Genomic DNA, 18,597 nt, shown 5'->3' with positions numbered 1-18,597 from the left:
GCTCAGGTTAGGATATCATAGAGGTGCACAATGCATTCAGTGGCCTCTGTGCTGTCCAAGTGATAGCATTAGAACTAACCAACCAACCTAACCAATTTTGTAGCTTTATGATTTGACATTTATTGTTCTTGCTTATATGTGCCAAAGTAGTGTATCACTCCTAGTTTTTTGTGGATTCGATACAAAAGCAGTAGTGTCTGAGTGGGGTGGAGGTGGATTTATGCTGGGTCAAGGCTGTGTGGGAGTGACTTTTAAGAGCGATGGTGGAGCTGAGCTCTCTGGAAGTTGGGTGTATGGTACTTAGCCTGAGGTAGAATAATGCTTTCTAGGGAGTTTAACTTAATGGGAGAGGAAGTTAGCTGGGATGGGGGTCAGGTGAGAGCAGTGTTATGGCTCTCCAAAGTGTCTGAGTTAATGATGAGGTACAATCCGGTGGCCACAGATAGGAAAAAAGTGGCTGTGTCCCCCTTTGGTCAAGTGGCAGGGAGAAAACAGGATGGAATGATGAAAGTCGTTTGAGCAGTACCTTGTAACATGCTCAGATGTTGTGAAGTCACTGTTAGATTTGCAGAATTAAACTCTGAGGGTTTTTAAATTGAAGCATTTGAATGCTGCTCAGAGATGAAAGCTCAAATTGAATTAAATCATCTTCCTTTCAGTTGGAATGAAAAACAGAAGCCTATTAGTCCCAGTTGGTATAAGACAATTTCAGAAAATGTTTACTGGTGCTTAAAATCTTGTACATACAAGTGTAAAATATGGAAGAACGTTCCAGGAAAAACAAGTTACATTTTTAATTATTTTGCTGTATGGATTGTTATATTGTCCATAGTAGTACAATGCTCAAATTACTGGTGATTTTTTTCCCCCCAGATATTATATAGTTGGTAAATAACCCAAAACATTCTAGGCATTTATCTTTCCTTTAATACTTTGTCTCATTTGTTTACAAAACTGTTTCTAAATTTGCTGAACCAAATTACATGAAAAAACAACCCTTTTTTTGTATTTTCATCCTTAGGTATTCAGCCTCAATACCACCACCACCTTCTCCCATAAAAGATTTAGGAATGGAAAATGAGTGTGAGTTTTTAATTGACGAATCGGATGGTTTTTCTTTTACATCCTGGTTTTCAATTCCCCAAAAGAACAAAAAAATAGAGAAACAGGCCTTAGCAAAGCCTGTGCCAAAATCTCAGCCTTCCAAAAGGAAAAAGGCGGTTGTACGAGAAAGCAAGAAACGTAAGGATAGGAAGGCACAGAATGAAGTACCTGTTAAAGTGACTCGTATGGAACAGTCGAAAATGAAAACATGTGACATTGCTGAAGGGATACAAGACGAGTTACAAAATGCTTCGGATACAAATCTAGGTTTATCTGACAAAAAGAAAGATGCTCTTAAATCTGTAAGGCAAAGCAGCCCTCACATGGGTAAGTCATGTTTAGCAAAACAGATCAAGATGTAAAGACTCTTTGGATTTTTATACTTGCAAAGGCAAATGTTGAAAATTTAATTGTTATGATAAAAGAAAACTAGTAGTCTCACATTCCTTATTAATGGGAGATCCTTCTGCCCTTGATTTGCCTGTTCTTAATTGAATCTGTCAACAACCGAAGACTTTTTCCTTTGGTTTAGAATGGTGGTACTCCTCCTGGGAGCTGATCTCCTTGGGGATGTTTTGATTGATTACAGGGGATGTTAAATCAGGGAATGGGGAATATAAGAAAATATTTTGTTGGTCCCCTTATTCGTGAGTGTGTCTGTGATTATTCAGCAGTTGGTAGGCAGGTTGGGAGAGTCCTGAATGGGATGGAAGGATCAACTGAGAAAGTATGAGGGTGTGTGTGTGTATATGGCAGTAAGGGAGGCAACAGTGACTCATTTCCCTCTTGCCCACATGTGGAGATATCAGGGAAGGTAGCAGTGATTACTTGCTTTGCTGTTGTTGTGGGGACCAAGGAAGGTGGTACCACCTGTGATCCACTCCCATCTTTGTGGGAAGGAGCTAGAGATATGTGGTGTGTCTTCAGGGAATCAGCATTTGAGGAATAATGCGGGGGAGAGCTACTTAACAGGAACAGTATAAAGTTGACTTGGAAGCAGCTGTGTGAGAACAAAAGGTGCTGCAAATCTTTCTAGATTAGGGATTAACACCCAGTAGATGAACGGAATGTGGTACAGTAACTCCTCACTTAATGTAGTTATGTTCCTGAAAAATGCAACTTTAAGTGAAATGATGTTTAACGAATCCAATTTTCCCATAAGATTTAATGTAAATGTGGGGGCTCAGGTTCCAAGGAAATTTTTTGGGGGCAGACAAAAGGCTGTACAGTAGTGTACTGTACTGTGGTTGGGAGGTGCCCCTGGATTACCCCACAAAGGCACAGCCCGCTGCAGACAATGAGGCAGGCAAGGATGCTAAAAAGCACCTTGCGCAGCAGCAGCTTCCCACCAGAAGAACAGGCGCTGACTTCGCCGGGGGATGCTCCAGGACTGCCTCTTCCCATCCCCGCTCTGCTCCAGGCCCACCTCTTTTTGTCCCCCGGAGCACACCACGTCCCCACTCCTCCCCCTTCCTCCCAGTGCTTCCCCGCTGCCAAACAGCTGTTTGGCAGCTCTTAGGACTTTCTGGAAGGGAGAGGGAGGAGCGAAGACATGGCCCTTCCCCACTTCCTCCCTGCCTCCCAGAAAGTCCTAAGCACGGCCATAGAGCTGTTTGGTGGCGGGGGAAGCGCTGGGAGGGAGGAGGTGGAGAAAAGGAACTTGTGTAATGCTCCCTTGTAAAGTTACTGCTCTTCCACAGAATCCTACAAGCAGTGGACGGAGCAAGCAGCTAAACGACGTTATAAGGGAGCATTGCACAACTTTAAATGAGCATGTTCCCTAATGGAGCAGCGACGTAACTTCGAAACAACGTTAAGTGAGAGAACGTTAAGTGAGGAGTTACTGTGCACTGAATATTTACCACTGTACACAGAGTATTCACTAGATAGTGCTGCTTTGAGAACTTTAAGTGAAAATCACCCACCAGAGAAAAATTTATGTTCATGATATTTCAGTTAATAATCATATAATATTGTTTTATATATAAAGGTATTCCTGTGGTGTTAAAAAAGGAAATTAATGTGTGCATTTTTGTATGTTGGCAGAAGAAAGTAAAAAACATACAGATAGACAAAGATCCACAAGAACCCCAAACAAGGAAAAGTCCACGGCCCTGAAACAGATACAGCCCAAAAAATTCACTTTTTCAATTTCCAGATCAGACCCAGATACTTCTGATACAGAACAACCTAAACCAACAGAAATACCTAATGAAGATTCCTTTGGATCTTATAGTCTGACTGAGGAGCCACAAGAGAAGGTTGTGTCTTCAAAAGAGGATCATAATTTTCCAAAACCTCCCCAGTCCATTTTAAAAACTGCTCTACATTCATCCCACAAGAAACAAACTGCTAAACAGAAACTTTCAGAAGTTGCATCATCTAAAAAACTGGTAGAAAACCGAAGAAACAAACTTAGAAAATCTGCCCTTAAATCCAGTAGTAGAAAATCCAGGGTACAAATCTCAGAGGAGAGTTCTGAAAGTGAGCCCATAGAGGAGGTGGATGAAAGAGAGCTGTTAAAGTCAAACAAAGTGTTTGCCCCCTCATTGCAACAGGAATCACCGACTTCTGCATTACAGAAGTCCCGTAAATCTCCCAAACCTAAAAACGTCACACATTCACTAGAATCATCTGGTAATGTACATATCAAAACTCCTGCAAGATCTAAAAAACCTTCACAGATTTTCATAGGCAATACAGAAGACTCTGATGAGGGGAAAAGAGCATCAGCGAAATCTCTACGGAGGACAGCTACTCAGATTAATCAAAGAACAAATATGATTGATTATTCAAACCCTGAAAATGCTGAACCTGGGAATGCAACAGATCGCAAGGGTTCCTCTGGCCAGGACATGGCAAAACAAAACCACAAGATGTCAAATGCGTCTATGAAAACAAAATATAAAAAAAAGAGTAATGTCCACCGATCACAGTAAGTGGTTTTGTGTACTTTTTTAAATGATTGAGTGCAACTTAATTGTTCATAAAACATTTTCTGCCAAGTTTGAGGCATTATTAAGCAATTAAAATATACAATAGAGTTTGTAACTCCATAAGTCAGTAATAAGCAGGTAAATTAAGTGACATTATTAAAAAGCTGTTACTAAACATGGGCTGACAAATCCAGGGTTTTCTTGTAATAGGGACCTAATGCTCTGTCTTGTGAAGAGTCCTCTTATGATGTTTCAGTACCAGATTCAGTATAAAGGTTCACATGGGGGAATTTTATATCGAGTTGTTTCTGTGAAATCAATTTTGAAGGGGTATATATTTAGAATATTTACTATTACAAGGTATAGAATAATTCAGTAAAATTTCTGAAAAGCCTTAAGAGGAAACTCAGACTTGAATTTATATTCATGGCTGTTAATTTAAAAAAGTAATCAGTTGCAATTTAAAGGGTGCAATCAGCTTGGGTTGGGACCTCACTTTTTTTTGTAAAATTCTTTTGTAAAACATAGGAATCCTTATACCAAATAGGACCAGTGGGCCTATCTAACCCGGTATCCTGTCTCTCAATGCCTAGTGCTAAATGCTTTAGAGGAAGATGCAAGAAACCCTTTAGTGAACAAATATAGAACAACCTGTTCATAAAGGGGTGCTTCCTCCTAACCCTGTTAGTCAGTGTTTGACTTATGCCCTGATCCAAGAGAGTTTGTTCTTTCTTGATTTCTAAATGTTTTATTCTGTCTAATGTAACTGTTCTTCTTATCATATAAATGTCTAGACCTGTAAAATACCAAATTCTCCAAACCCAAGACTGATAGAAATAGTTTTTTGGAAACTGCTTATGCATAGGGTTTTTTGTTGAATAATATAGTTAAGCCAACCAGAATTGTAGCATTCTATGAGTCTGACATCCAGATAATGGGGGAGGGAAATGTTAGAAATACATAGACACAAATTAAACTGTGTGGAAACTGTTCATAAACAAATCAAATTGGTTAGTCTGATATTTTTCAAGGTGAGTGAATTTATATAGTAAACAGAAGAGACCATGAAAAGTAAATTCCATTAATAGTCATTATTACAGTCTAAAAATTACCACTCACCTTAGTCCTAAGTACCAAGAATAATGTCCAAAATATGAGTGACAAATATCAAGAGAAGTGACCAAACTATTCACCTTAGCCTTGGGCTTGAAAAAGCAATCTTATGACTTCCTGATATTATTTTAAAAAAGGAACTTGTTACTTTGATCAATTACTTTTAACAAACATATTTACTTTTGCACAATATTTACTTGTAGTGAAGTTAGTACTCGATTTATGATTGGTCATTACAGCTGACGAAGCCTGTCTCAGCTTCTGCCAAACTAACTTCTGTACTCTTATTTTGCATCAGTACTTTTCTAAAACTCCTTCCATATGCCCCTCTTTTCTATAAAGAATTACTTTCAGTAAGATTACTAACAATTGCATCTCTTCTAGAGTCTCTCCTGCGCCTGAGAAAAACAAGAATCATAGCAGGTAATTTCCTCTGTTGTGTGTAGAATTTTCATTTTAATATTTCTCAGCACTAAGAGACCGTAGCAGCGCTGCAAAGCCTTCTCAATAGGATAAATGAGCCATCACCAGGATTTTGCTTTTTTTCCTGAGACTTGTTGCCTTGATCCCAAATCAGACTGGAATTTTTAAATCTTGCTTGGTAAATAGCTGTTAACAGTAGTATCAGTAATACTAATTGTAGTATCAGTAGCATTACTATTGATGTAGGAGTATATTATTATTAGTAATAGGAGTCCCACTGAGACTGGGATTGTGCTAGACATTGTATATATGCATACATCCCCAGTCAGGGAATTTAATATAAAAATAAATAATACAGGAACTCATCTGCTGATGGTATTATTAATTTTCATATCTTAGTTCAGTGAAACTCAATATTTTAATTTAAATGAAGCTGCTGCAGAATTTCTGGTTTGCCACACCAGTGTCTCAGAGTTCAGTGGGTGGAGTTGCAAATTTTATGTTCAGCTTGCTATGGAGTATTTTGGTTATAATTCAGCACAGACTGTTGGGTCCTAACTGCCCTAATGCAGTTAGTGTAACCAACAATAGGCAGGAAGGGAGGATGAGTGTATCAATGATGACTGCTCCCTGAAGCACTGTTACTGGAATTTGATCTGTGGAGAACTCCTCCAACTTCACTGGGACTCTGTGTAGGCAGGCTACTGGGCCAATGAGGATCAAGTTTCAGGACTGGGCTTAACTTAGTCCAAGTTCTAAACCATTGTCTCTATTTTCTGTCCCCTCCCTACTCCTTTTAAAACATTTTTTAAAGCACTTATAGATACCTATGGAACATTATGGGGAAGGGAGGGAAAGTTGAGGGCACAATGATGAGGAGCAAAGAGTGTTGGCATAGAGAAGGGAGTGGGGAGAGGTTCTTGGTATCTGTCAGGAGGAGGAGAAGAGGAAGTATGGAGATGGAGTAAATGCCACTGAAAGTCTGTCTGCAGGAAGTGAAGGAGTCAAAGAATGAAGTGCTGATTTGAAGAAATGCAGCTCTGACATCGGGAGAAGCTGACTGCTTTAAGGCTTCCAGAAGAGCTGGGGGATTTCCAGATTCAACTCCTGTCCGCTGGCAGCCATGTGGTGGTGGGACTTGGATGGGTCTCCCTGTTTCTGGTATAAATGGGGGCAGTGAGAGGTCATGGAAGCTTGGCTATCCCACCCTTTCCCAGCTGCTGCTGACGTTAAACACAGCACTTAACCTTTGTACCTCCATTTCCTTGCAATAAAATGGGGGCAATACTTACACACGTTTGTAATGTGCTTTGAAATCTATCAATAGAAAGGGCATATAAATGCTAAGTATAGAACTGTTTACTAGAGTAAACTGGTTCCTCACTATAATTGTCTACATGGATCCACACGCTTGAATGATGTGCTCCCTGGCGCACAAGCTCACGCATTCTGTTGGTAGCTAGCATGTCTGTTGAGCAGTTTGCACTTGCTCTCTAGTTTTGGACCCATATCTGAGGGAGCATGGACCCAACTGCCCTTCAATTTCTTCCCCTAAATCAAGGATCTATCGTAAGACTCCAGAGTAGTGTCTCAGTGGTTTCAATGGCCTATGCATCTGTTTAACTAGAAAGGGTTGTGTGGAGACTATTGCTTCTAGGTTAGGAGTCTCCTGTGGGCAAGTGCAAAACTTTCTCTTTACAGCTGCTCTGGGCTTCTAATCCGTCCCAGCTGTCTGTCAGTCAAGCATTTCTGTTGTTTGGGCAAAACAGTCTACCAAGTTCATTGCATTACTTACAATGTGCCAGGGCATATATAGATACCATGTCCTCTATCTTCCAAGCCCCTTAAGTACAGACGTTCTGCCACTCCAATTCTACAAATATTGTCATAAATTTAATTTTTAAATACCAGATGTGGTTCTGTTCCCATTTCCCCATATTAGGCTGCAAATGTACAATGGAATGTCTACATCCATTTCCACAGCCTCTTTTCCTCTTCCCTCAGTTATGGTTTTTTATTACATTGAAAAATATTTGACATATTTAGAAGGAGAAATTAATGCATTATGGAAAAAAAAACTTTGAAATTTGATACTATTGGTTTTGTAATGTTTTTATTGTTCATAATTAACATTTTCACACAGATGCTATCTTTTTTTTTTAAAGTGGGCCTGTACTGAAACGTTATGTAAAATTTACTTCAAAAAATGATGAGCCTATTGCATGTGAGTGGGAGGATTCATCTTCAGGTAAGGTTTAAAGGTGGCATTTTCTTTGAGTTCCTTTTTTATATACATGAGAATATTGCAAATTTAATTTAAAGTATTTAAAACACTACTCATCGTAATTTAAATTGCATGCAGTATCATGAAGGGTTTCAGAAGAACCAAGAGGCTGAAGGTCTGTTCTTTAGTCTACTGGGATCATCCATGAATGCACTAACTTATATATATATTGCTTTTTTCTTCAAAAATTGGGTTTTACCTACATTTTGGAAATATCTTTGGTTTTGAATTATATGTAAATGTAATGAGGTTGAATGAGGCCAGAGTCCTGTGGAAAAACATAGCATGTGATCATGGTAATCCCTGTTGTGGTGATTTATATTGCATTTTTCAGATAAATCTATAGCCTTGAAGGGCGATGCAAGTGAATTTTTGTCAAACACACCACTAAAGCATAAACTAGGTAAGGTTATTTTTTAAGTTCCTTTATGTAAGTGCATGAAATACAACTAGGCTTTCAATTTTGCAATAAATTATTAAGCGCAATAAAGACCCACAAAACTTGTGGGGGAAAAAATGTTGTTAATTTTCTCTCTTATATTATGGTAGTGTGATAATCCCAATCAGATTATGGTCTTATTGTGCAAACATAGAAAGGTGCAATCCCCAAGAGCATATTATTAAGATGAAAAACATGCCAAGGGTGGGAGAATAGAATGCAATGAGCAGAAGTGGTCATGATGGTGATTGGCAGGACTTGTTAGTTCCATCTTTTAAAAACAGAATTAACCCGTGTCTAATTTTAAAATGAATTTAAACTCTGGCCTTAAATATAAAAATATGTTGAATAAATTCTGAGCTTTCTCTTTTTTGGTTATAGTCAACAATTTTCTTTTTAGCCTCACCATGCTAATATTACTGATTTGTTTAATTATCAGTATTTTTCTCTTATTTTGCCCCTCTCATTTTTATTTCATTGTTTAAAACTCTGTTTGTCTTAAAAATTATTTTAAACACGTGGATTTTGGTATTTAACATTTGCCACTTTGTTATAAATATTATAAATTGTGTTATCTAACTCTAACTTCTCTGTATATTTTAAAGATCTTACCCTCTTTTCTTTAAATTAAGCCTTGGCCATTTATTCTTTTAACCAAAGCCTTATGTTTCCACTCCGTGAGGTGCTTTCAGATGCAGCGAGAGCTCTTATTCCTCTTGTATAGTTCAAGGTTTATAGTAGTCCACACTGACTGTTACTTATCCCCTTAGTTTCTTCTAGATGCTTACAAACTCATTTATTTGTTCCATTATCTTTCTGGGTACCAAAATTAAGCTGACTGGTCTATAATTCCCTTAGTTGTCCTTATTCCTCTTTTTATAGATAGGTACTATATTTGCCCTTTTCCAGTTCTGTAGGATCTCTCCTGTCTGAGTTTTCAAAGATAATCGCTAATGGCTCAGAGATCTCTTCAGCCAGTTTCTTAAGTATTCTAGGATGTTTTTTGTCAGGCCCTGCTGATTTGAAGACACTAACTTGTCTAAGTCAGTCTTAACTTGTTCTTTCCCTATTTTAGCCTCAGGTCCTACCCATTTACACTGATGTTCACTATGTTAGTCATCTGATCATTGCTACCTTTTTGACAACAAAAAAGGCATTTAACACTTTGGCGATTGCTGCATTTTCTGTCTTTCCTTCCTCATTGAATAATGGACCTACTCTGTCTTTGGTTTTCCTTTTGCTTCTAATGTATTATAGCCTCTTCATTACTCTTACTATTTGAACCCATTTTGTGACATGCCTCAGGAGGTTGCTGAGATAAATGGAATGAAATGTAATGGAAAACCAGTATGGGGGCTATTGTTGGACAGATAGGGCGAAATATCTGTGTATTACAGTGCTACGTGCTCATGTGAAATATGATTGACAACGCTTGTTTTCTCGCGCAGTCATAAAAGCAATGTGTTATAGCCTAAGTGTTAAGGATGTGATGAATATTCTGTATTAGCCTAATATATAGTGCTATTGGTTTTATACAGGTATTCTGTTAAACACTATTCTGATAAAAACTTGACTAATAAATAGTTGCATGTTAATTAATGTCATAATCTCTGAGCTCCTGATGGTGAGAGCAGTGGTTGAACACTATTCAAATGTTGCCAGTCCTGGTGTGCTTGTCACTAGACCCGCATTTTGAATATTATCCGGAAAGCTGGCTGTATTTTTTTTTAAAAGGCCTGGTTGAAAGATAAACAATGCAGTAATTTTGCAAAAGAGTGCACATTTTGTAAAGCAACAGTCTCTCACGCTAGTGAAATTTCAGACTATGCTACAGTCACCAGATTGAAATATGCACAATTGAAAACAAATCCCTACAAAATTAGCAAGGTATCTTATGCTGTGGGAAGTGACAGCTTACTTTAGACCTTCAACAGGGGTAATGATTCAGATTAATTAATTAGAGCGTGTTGGACTTCTACTGATAACATCTGGGTTTATTTTATCCAATGTGAACTATTTTTTCTTTTAATCTGTTCATTAGTAATGCCATCCCAAACACCCAATGTTCGTCGGACAAAAAGAATACGACTAAAGCCTTTGGAGTATTGGCGAGGGGAGCGTGTGAACTATATGATGAGACCTTCAGGTATTGTTTCTAAATATATTTCTGCTTGTCTTTAATTTTAATTTACTGCATTATCAGAGTATATATCGGGACTTATTTTTTGTAATAAATCCTTTTGAATCATATTCATTAGACCATACTTATGTACTAAAAACCAAAACAATAATCAGTGACATCTGTGGCCTCAAACTGACTCAGTTGTTTTTCCCTCAGTTTCTTTCTCATTTGCTCCCCATAGCCATTAAGTATTCTCCTTAAAACATATATAACTAGAAATAATGTCATAAGAGATTGCTACACACCCTCAGAAAGTGAAGCTGCTCATTCTGTACTTCTGTATGTTAATGTTATATTCCTAAAGGGGGGAATAAAGTGATTTTGCCAAATCTGTATTCTCCTACAATACAGAATCATGAAGGTAAGAGAAGGAAACCACCTGTTAGGCTGACTCTGGTCCTTCTTCCAGTGCAGAATTATTTTTCTGTGTCTATTGTTCTAATTCATCCAGTCTGATTTTAAATGTCGCAAGTAATGGAATACATCTCACTGTTAAGGATTTTTTCCTTGCATGTCAGCCTACATTTTTTCTTAGTTTAATCGCATTGTCTGTGATTGCATTAAATTTTCTCCATCCTTGTTTTTTTAAATAGTTGATTCGCCTTCCTTAAGTATTGCATACCTAGAAGTAGGGCCAGATTTTTGAAAGAACTCAGCTGCATTTGCTCTCAATGGGAACTGCTCGATCCTGAGGTTTTTTTTTTTTTTTTTGAATCTGGCTACTTGCTTTAGGTGTCCTGCATGAGTTCTAAGCAATTTTGAAAAATCAGCCCAAACTGTGCTAAGCTCTTCTGAATGTCTGGCCCGTATATCTTAGTTTTTAGTCTTTCTGGATAGATCAGTCATCCATGCTGCTTGATTATTTTTCTTGCTTTTCGAATCATAGAAATGTAGGACTGTAAGGGACCTTGAGAGGTCATCTGGTTCAGTCATAGAATCATAGAATATCAGGGTTGGAAGGGACCTCAGGAGATCGTCTAGTCCAACCCCCTGCTCAAAGCAGGACCAATCCCCAATTTTTGCCCCCCGATCCCTAAATGGCCCCCTCAAGGATTGAGCTCACAACCCTGAGTTTAGCAGGCCAGTGCTCAAACCACTGAGCTATCCCTCCCCCTGGCTGAGGCAGGACCTACCTGGACAGTCCCTGGTAGGTGTTTGTCTAACCTGTTCTTAAAACCTCCAGTGATGGGAATTCCATAACCTCTCTTGGAAGCCTGTTAGTGTACTTAATTATGCTTATATTGGGAAAACCTTTCTAAATAGCTAACCTATATCTCCCTTGCTATTGATTAAGCTGATTACTTCTTGTCCTACCTTCAGTGGACTTGGAGAGCAATTGATCACTCTCCCCTTTATAAAAGCCCATAACGTATTTGAACAGTGTTATCAAGGTCACCCCTCAGTCTTCTTTTCTCAAGACTAAATGTACCCAATTTTTTAACGTTTTCTCATAGGTCAGGCTTTCTAAAACTTTTATCGTTTTTATTGCTTTGCTCTGTAGTCTGTCAGGTTTGTCCATATCTTTCTGAGGGTGTCCAGAACTGGACACAGTACTCCAGCTGAGGTCTCACCAATGCTGAGTAGAGTGAGACAGTTACTTCCAGTGTGTTCCATATGACAATCCTCTTAAAACACCCAAAAGATATTTGCTTTTTTTACAGTTGCATCACAATGTTGGCTTATATTCAATTTGTGATCCACTGTACCCCCAGAGCCTTTTCAGCAGTGCCTTGTTCCCCATTTTGTAGTTGTAGATTTGATTTTTTCCTTCCGAAGTGTAGTGTTTGGCATGTGTCTTTGTTGAATTTCATCCTCTTTATTTCAGATCATTTCTCCAGTTTGTCAAGATCATTTTGAATTCTAATGCTGTCCTCCAGAGTACTTGCAACCTCTCCTAGCTTGATGGTATTTGCAAATTTAATAAGCATAGTCTCCACTTTATTATCCAAGTAATTCATAAAAATGATGGATAGTACCAGACCCACGACAGACCACTGTGGGACCTCTACTAGATACATCCTCCCAGTTTGACAGAGAATCGTTGATAACTACTCTTTGACTATGGTCTTTCAATCAGTTGTGCACCATCTTATAGTAATTCATCTGACCACATTTCCCTAGTTTGCTTATGAGAATGTCATGAGGGACTGTGTCAAAAGCCTTACTTTGGTAGGCATCCTTCAGTCTCAAGAGACCATGGATATGCACCCCTGCGAGGTAAAGCCTTAGTAAAATCAAGATATATCAAATCTGCTGCTTCTCCCCCATCTGGTTGGCCAGTAACACTCAAGAAGGAAACTAGTTTGGTTTGGCATGATTTTTTTTTTGATAAATTCATGTTGTATATTACTTACGACCCTATTATCCTTTAGGTGCTTACAAATTGATAAATAATTTTTTCCATTATTTTTCCAGGTATCAAAGTTAGTCTGACTGGTCTATAATTCCCCAGGTCCTCTTTGTTTCTCTTTTTAAAGATAGGTACTATGTTTTCCCTTTTCCAGTCTGATGGGACCTCACCCATTCTCCGTGAGTTGTCAAAGATAATTGTTAAATGTTCCAAGATTGCGTAAGCTAGTTCCTTAAGTATCCTAGGGTGAACTTCATCAGGCCCTGCTGACTTGAATACATCTAACTTATCTAAATATTCTTTCACCTGTCTTTTTCCTATTTTGACTTTCTTCCTTCCCCCTAGATAATATTAATTGTGTTAAACATCTGGTCACGAACTTTTAAGTGAATACTGAAGCAAAATCAGCACTAAATACTTCAGCCTTCTTGGTGTCATCCATCATTAGCTCTCCTTCCCTGCTAAGTAGAGGGCCTATGCTTTCCTTAATCTTTCTCTTGCACCTGATGTATTTATAGAACCTCTTAATATTGCCGTTTGTGTCTCTTATTAGGTGTAACTTGTTTTGTGCTTTAGTCTTTCTGATTTTATCCCTACATGGGACCTTGCCTACCAGTTCTGAGTTTGTAAAAGTCTGCTTTTTTGAAGTCCATTGTCCTTATTCTGCTGCTCTCTCTCCTTCCTTTCCTTAGAATCATGAAATCTGTCTATCATTTTATGATTGCTTTCACCCAGGTTGCTTTCTATCATCAGATCTGCAACCAATTAATCTCTGTTAGAATTAACTCTAAAATGATTGTTCCCTGATTAACTCCTTCACCTTCTGAAACAAGTTGTCCCCCAGTACATTCCAAGAACTTATTAGAGATTTTTTTTTTTTTTTTGGTCCAAACTACCTTCAGTTTGTCTATCTTTCTGGTAATGTGATGTGATGCTCAGATCTGTAGGTGAGGTTCCTGATATAAAAAGGTAGAAAATATTTGTTAGCAGTGTATGATAAAATACCTTTGTACGTGTTGGCCAAAATTGCACTCACCTTTTTGTATGAAGTTGCAAACTCATGTCAAAAGAGTCTCTTTCACCATCGGTACTGGACAGATTTCTTTTATGCATCGGATGTGTGTGATTTTGCCCTCTATCATGTTTTGTTTACCAGCTTTTAGCCTTTTTTAATACGTGTGAATTAATTAGAATGAAGTATATTTTAAGCGAGAATTAGAAAAATGGTTACTAACATCTAAATATTACATCTCTTTGGTTCTTCTTGTCCAGTAATTTTGTAATTATTTTTTTACATTATATATATTAATTAAAGCAATCTTTACAATTACTAATTGCAACAAAATTAACATCAACACAGTATTTATGGTGTTCCCTACATTAAGTACGGGAAATACTCTGAATGCTGCAGTAACATTAATAAGACAAAAGTTAAATTAAAAACTTTAAATTTTTTAACTTTTACCTAATTAATGCCTAGAGCTCCTGGCTTTCTTTTTCTTGTAAAGTATTGTGAACCTTCCAGTTTGCCTTGAATGCAAAAAGATCCACTTCAGAACCCCAAAATTTTTGATGATCAGTTGGAAGGACTTGTAGTGAAGACTATTCTGCCTGATCAACTTTTCTTCTCTTCAGACAGCTGACCTTCATATTGGTGGTGCCCTTGATATGCAAGGCCCTGTTAGACAATAGATGGGTTTCCACCCACTGCATTAGTGATGCAACTTCCTTTTGTAAATCCCTTGACCTCGTACTTCCCTCTTGGTTGTGTCGTTACCAGAATATGACTGTTTGGCAACACTGGGGCCAGTTGTCAAAGAGCATACTTAATGCTCTAAGCTGTAGAAAATTTGTTGTTTTTTTGTTTCAAGGAAAGTGTCTTTTGAGCCACTGACTTGGAGGACATGCCACATCTTTCAAGACTGGTGTGTCTCTTGTTATGACAGACCTCTCTGGCTCTGCCGTGACCAACCCTCCCTGGAACATCTCTGGACTCATCCACCAATGCAGGAATTTCAACACAAGTGATGGAATGTTTACTTTTTGAGATGGGAAAATCAGAAAATTTCAGGGAAGGGACAGCAGAAAATTCTACAGAGTCCTCATGCATTTTTTGCCTAGGGCATTATCCCTGTGCAGGATACAGTCATCCCTAGAAAGTTCAGGAGGGTGCCTACTCACATTCTCAGGAGGGTAATTGCTGATCTGATCTTGTTCCTCTTTCAGCTGACTGAAAGATTTTGTGTGTACCTCTTCATCTACACTCCAAGATATGACCCTTTTTTGAAATTTACTATAAATATGTGCTGTTGCAACATTTGAATTGTTGACTCAGTTGCTTGAGTGGACCCCTCCTTGGACGGGCTCTGATGAATGTTGTCCAGGAAACAGTATACCTATATCCCTTTCTGTCTGAGAAAAGCCACAGAACAACAAGGACTTTTGTGAACACTGAAGGCATGGATGACCGTCTGAAAGGCAGTGGTTTATTTTGAAAGTGATGGGTCCCTTGAGTGAATTGCAGAAATCTCCTCTGCGTTTGATGAATTGGAACATGAAAATAGGTTTATTTCAATTTGATTGGCACAAGATAGTCCCCTCGGCAGATTGCACCACTATGGACTTCAAGGTCTGCATCTTTTATTTGATTCTCCTTATGAACTTGTTCGGGTGGTTTAAGTCCAAGACAATTCAGTCCTACCTGGATCTCTTGGGTACCAGAAACAAGATTAAGTAGTGGCTGGAACAATCTCTGATTTGCAAAAGATGATCTATGGTCTTCAACATATTTTTCTTTTTTTGTGGATTTGAGGATACTGGAGAAGGAAGGAAATAGATCATTCAGGATCTTTGAGAATTCTATGATGTACTCTTCTCGAACCACATCCAGGACCCATCTGTCTGATGCGCAGAGAGGCCATTGGTCCTTGAATTTTAATAGTCTCCCCCCAAGATGTTACTTGTCCAAACTCTCCTGACCATATTCAGGCATTTTCTGGTGTCTTCAGTTTCATTGCGGGAAGGCTGGTCTCTCCACTATCTGGGCTTAGACTTGTTCCATTTGCTTTGCTGTAGACCTAGGGGACAATCTCACGGACTTTGCCAGTGTTTTCCATTTGGTCTTAATTATTTTTTCCAAATAGAGATGAAGAGGAATGTGCGGTTCAGGGTTTAAACTGGTTGGAAAATACCTTTTTGTAATTTCTGTACCAATCCGCTCTTCTTCTCCTTGGAATCTTTTCTGATGGGCTCATCTGATGGAATACCCAAGCATCTAATCACCTTTTGTAACATTGTCTCAAATGATTCACGTGGAAAAAAGATCGTTGTGCTTTTATGTCAGCCTGTGATTCAGACTGAGATTGAGAATTCATCTTCCTTCTGTGACGATCCTGACTTTCCTCTCTTGGACTTAGATTGAACAGATTTCCTAACCTTCTTTTTCTTTTGTGATGACCATGAAGAAGAGGATGAAAATGAATTAAATGATGATAAAGCTGAAGAACCACCAGAGAGAGACAATTCTATTCCTTTTATTATGCTTTTTCTTTGTATGTGTGAAAATGTTCTGAACAGAGCCTTTAGCTCTGGTGCCCTCTGGTGATGAGTCAGAGGAATTGCTGCTATCCCACGAGAACAGGTCAGTTTTCTCCAAGGAAAGGTCTACACATAAATATACGTCCAGGCTTGAGCCCAGGCTCAAACCAAACCTCCTTTGTGTCCACACGCCAATTGTGTTAAGCTAGGGTTTGGACCCAGGGTTCCAGGACCCTGCAGGGCTGGAAGGTCCAAGCCTGTGTTAAGCTGGGACCTCGGGTCGGAGCCCTATTGCTTTCCTGTGGGCACAAAGCCCTGGCTTGGCTTGGGTCCCAGAAGACCTCCAGATGTATCCCAGAGTTCCCGGCAGCAGCTGCCTGGTCAAGTGTGCTCCCCCTTCTGGCTCATCTTCACTGCTGCATGGAGCTTGCCCAGAGCAGGGAGCAAAGCTGACAGCTGGGAGGCAGCTCCGGGATGTTGGGAATCATCCCTCCCCCGGTCGTGCTGACCTTGGAGCCTTGCCACTCCCCCTCCCTGCAGGGCAGCTGTTTGGTTCTTGCTCCGCTCTCTGGCCCTTGCTCGTAGCCCCTCCTGTCCTCCCTGGGGCTGCATGTGCAGGGATGCTCAGGCTGCATGCACTGTCGGGGCAGCGAGTGGGAGCCAGCCTCAAAACTTCCCTGCAGTCTCCAGGGAATCCTTTATCCCTGCCTCCTGGAGTATGGAGGCAGGGATAAAGGCATTTTCCTGCCAATGTGACCCAGCCTAGAGATGGAGAGCCCAGTTCTCAGCTTAGATGGTACTTCAGTATAAGGCCTTCTCAAACTACAGTCATTCTACTGAGACAGCCACAAAAGGAGCTGCGTATGCAGTTTATGTACCCATGTATTCCTTATGGGCATCTGAGTCCCACCAATAACACTACCACAGTTAGGAAACAGGGTGGGCAATAGTTTTCCCACAGTGCACCACATTCTTAGGGCTAGAGTGTTGACATGGGGTGGAGGTGCTAAGCACTTCGGGATATGTTTACTTTGACTCGGGTCTGTGCACTGCAGTGTGGACGCTAGAGCCCTAGGTTCAAGCGCAGGTTAGAAAATCCTCAACCTAGGATTAAAATGCAATGTAGATGCTCAAGCCCAAGGTTCCCTGACATGGGTCAGCTGACTTGAGTCCAACTAACCCTAGACATACCTAAGTGTCTGAGGTAATTTCTTGAATCCTTTTAAAAATTTTACTCCTTTGGGGAGGTGGGATTTGGAACCCGAGTCAGATGAGGAGTACTGTGAACCTGTTCTGCTAACAGGCATCTCTTTATGTTTCCCCTTTAAGAGTGGATAAAAGATCTGTAAGGGGACAGTGCAGCTGCTGATTGAGGCTAACAAGATGGCAGGCATGTTTCGTGCCAAATCTAAGAGCTCCCTAGCCAAAGAGGGTGTTTATTTCATGCGGGGAGGGGGGAAGATTCCTTTCTTCTCTCCTCCATGCAGAATTCCTGACTTCCCTTGGTGTTGCAGGAAGGAGACCAAATTGTCCGATGATGGAAGTGATGGGGGATGATGAAACCTGCGCTGTGAGGGGGGGCATGCCAGAAGCAGACTGGTTCAGACTCTGTCTGTGGCAGATTCAGCTGGTCCTGCTTATGGTTTCCCTGGGCCACTGTGCTTTGATGAAACCCCCTTTGGTGGCTGAAGGGCTCTCATCATTTTCTTGCCGTTTTTCAATACATTTGCTGCCTGGCTGTCTGACTCCCCACTGAGGGGGGTGTGCCTGGGGCCTGGCTCGGAGTAAGGTGGCCAAAGCAAAGCCTTTCCAACCCAGCGGATGAGGAAGCTGAAGTGCACATGAGACCTAAACCTCTCCGCCTGCTCCGTGTTGCCGGAATACAGAGCAGGAGGAATGCAGCGTTGGGCTCCTGTTTGGACCTTTCTTCACCATCCCCTGAGCCTGTTACCTGGGCAGGCAGGGAGCTAGGTGGATGGGCGAGCACTGTGGAACTTCCAGGTAGGAGACTGTTTCTTCAGGATTTTTGATTCTCTCACAGCAGGTGCTGAATTCCACTGCCCTGCAAGTAGTTACAGGAGGCGGAACAAAACTCAGTGGGTCTCTGGAAGGTGGGAGCTAGTTCCCGTCAGTAATCCAGTCAGCTTTGATTCTGCCCACAGCTATAGACCCGATCTGTGGATCTAGCCTTGAGAGAGAATCTGAGTTTTTGGACTGGATTCCTGTCTG

At 40.1% G+C, this 18,597-nt stretch overlaps 1 protein-coding gene across 11 annotated transcripts in view; it reads left to right on the top strand.

Moving 5' to 3' along the window:
• Positions 1-18,597, top strand: part of CENPC (centromere protein C) — a 69,301-nt gene that overhangs the window by 22,975 nt on the left and 27,729 nt on the right. For 9 of the 11 annotated variants that reach the window (XR_006290358.1, XR_006290359.1, XM_037896592.2 and 6 more), the window contains 6 exons: positions 1,022-1,431; positions 3,151-4,039; positions 5,538-5,576; positions 7,742-7,824; positions 8,195-8,263; positions 10,341-10,445. Coding sequence is in view for 9 of the 11 variants with exons in the window: in XM_037896592.2 (XP_037752520.1) it covers positions 1,022-1,431; positions 3,151-4,039; positions 5,538-5,576; positions 7,742-7,824; positions 8,195-8,263; positions 10,341-10,445 (1,595 nt within the window). In the remaining 2 variants the exon portion in view is untranslated. The remainder of the gene's footprint in view (positions 1-1,021; positions 1,432-3,150; positions 4,040-5,537; positions 5,577-7,741; positions 7,825-8,194; positions 8,264-10,340; positions 10,446-18,597) is intronic. The other 2 variants (XM_043545306.1, XM_043545305.1) reach the window with 1 other exon arrangement.

Source organism: Chelonia mydas, chromosome 4, assembly GCF_015237465.2.
Source record: "Chelonia mydas isolate rCheMyd1 chromosome 4, rCheMyd1.pri.v2, whole genome shotgun sequence".
Taxonomy (NCBI): Eukaryota; Metazoa; Chordata; order Testudines; family Cheloniidae; genus Chelonia; species Chelonia mydas.
The sequence above is the reverse complement of the archived record's forward strand: the minus strand, read 5'-3'. Positions and strand labels throughout refer to the sequence as shown.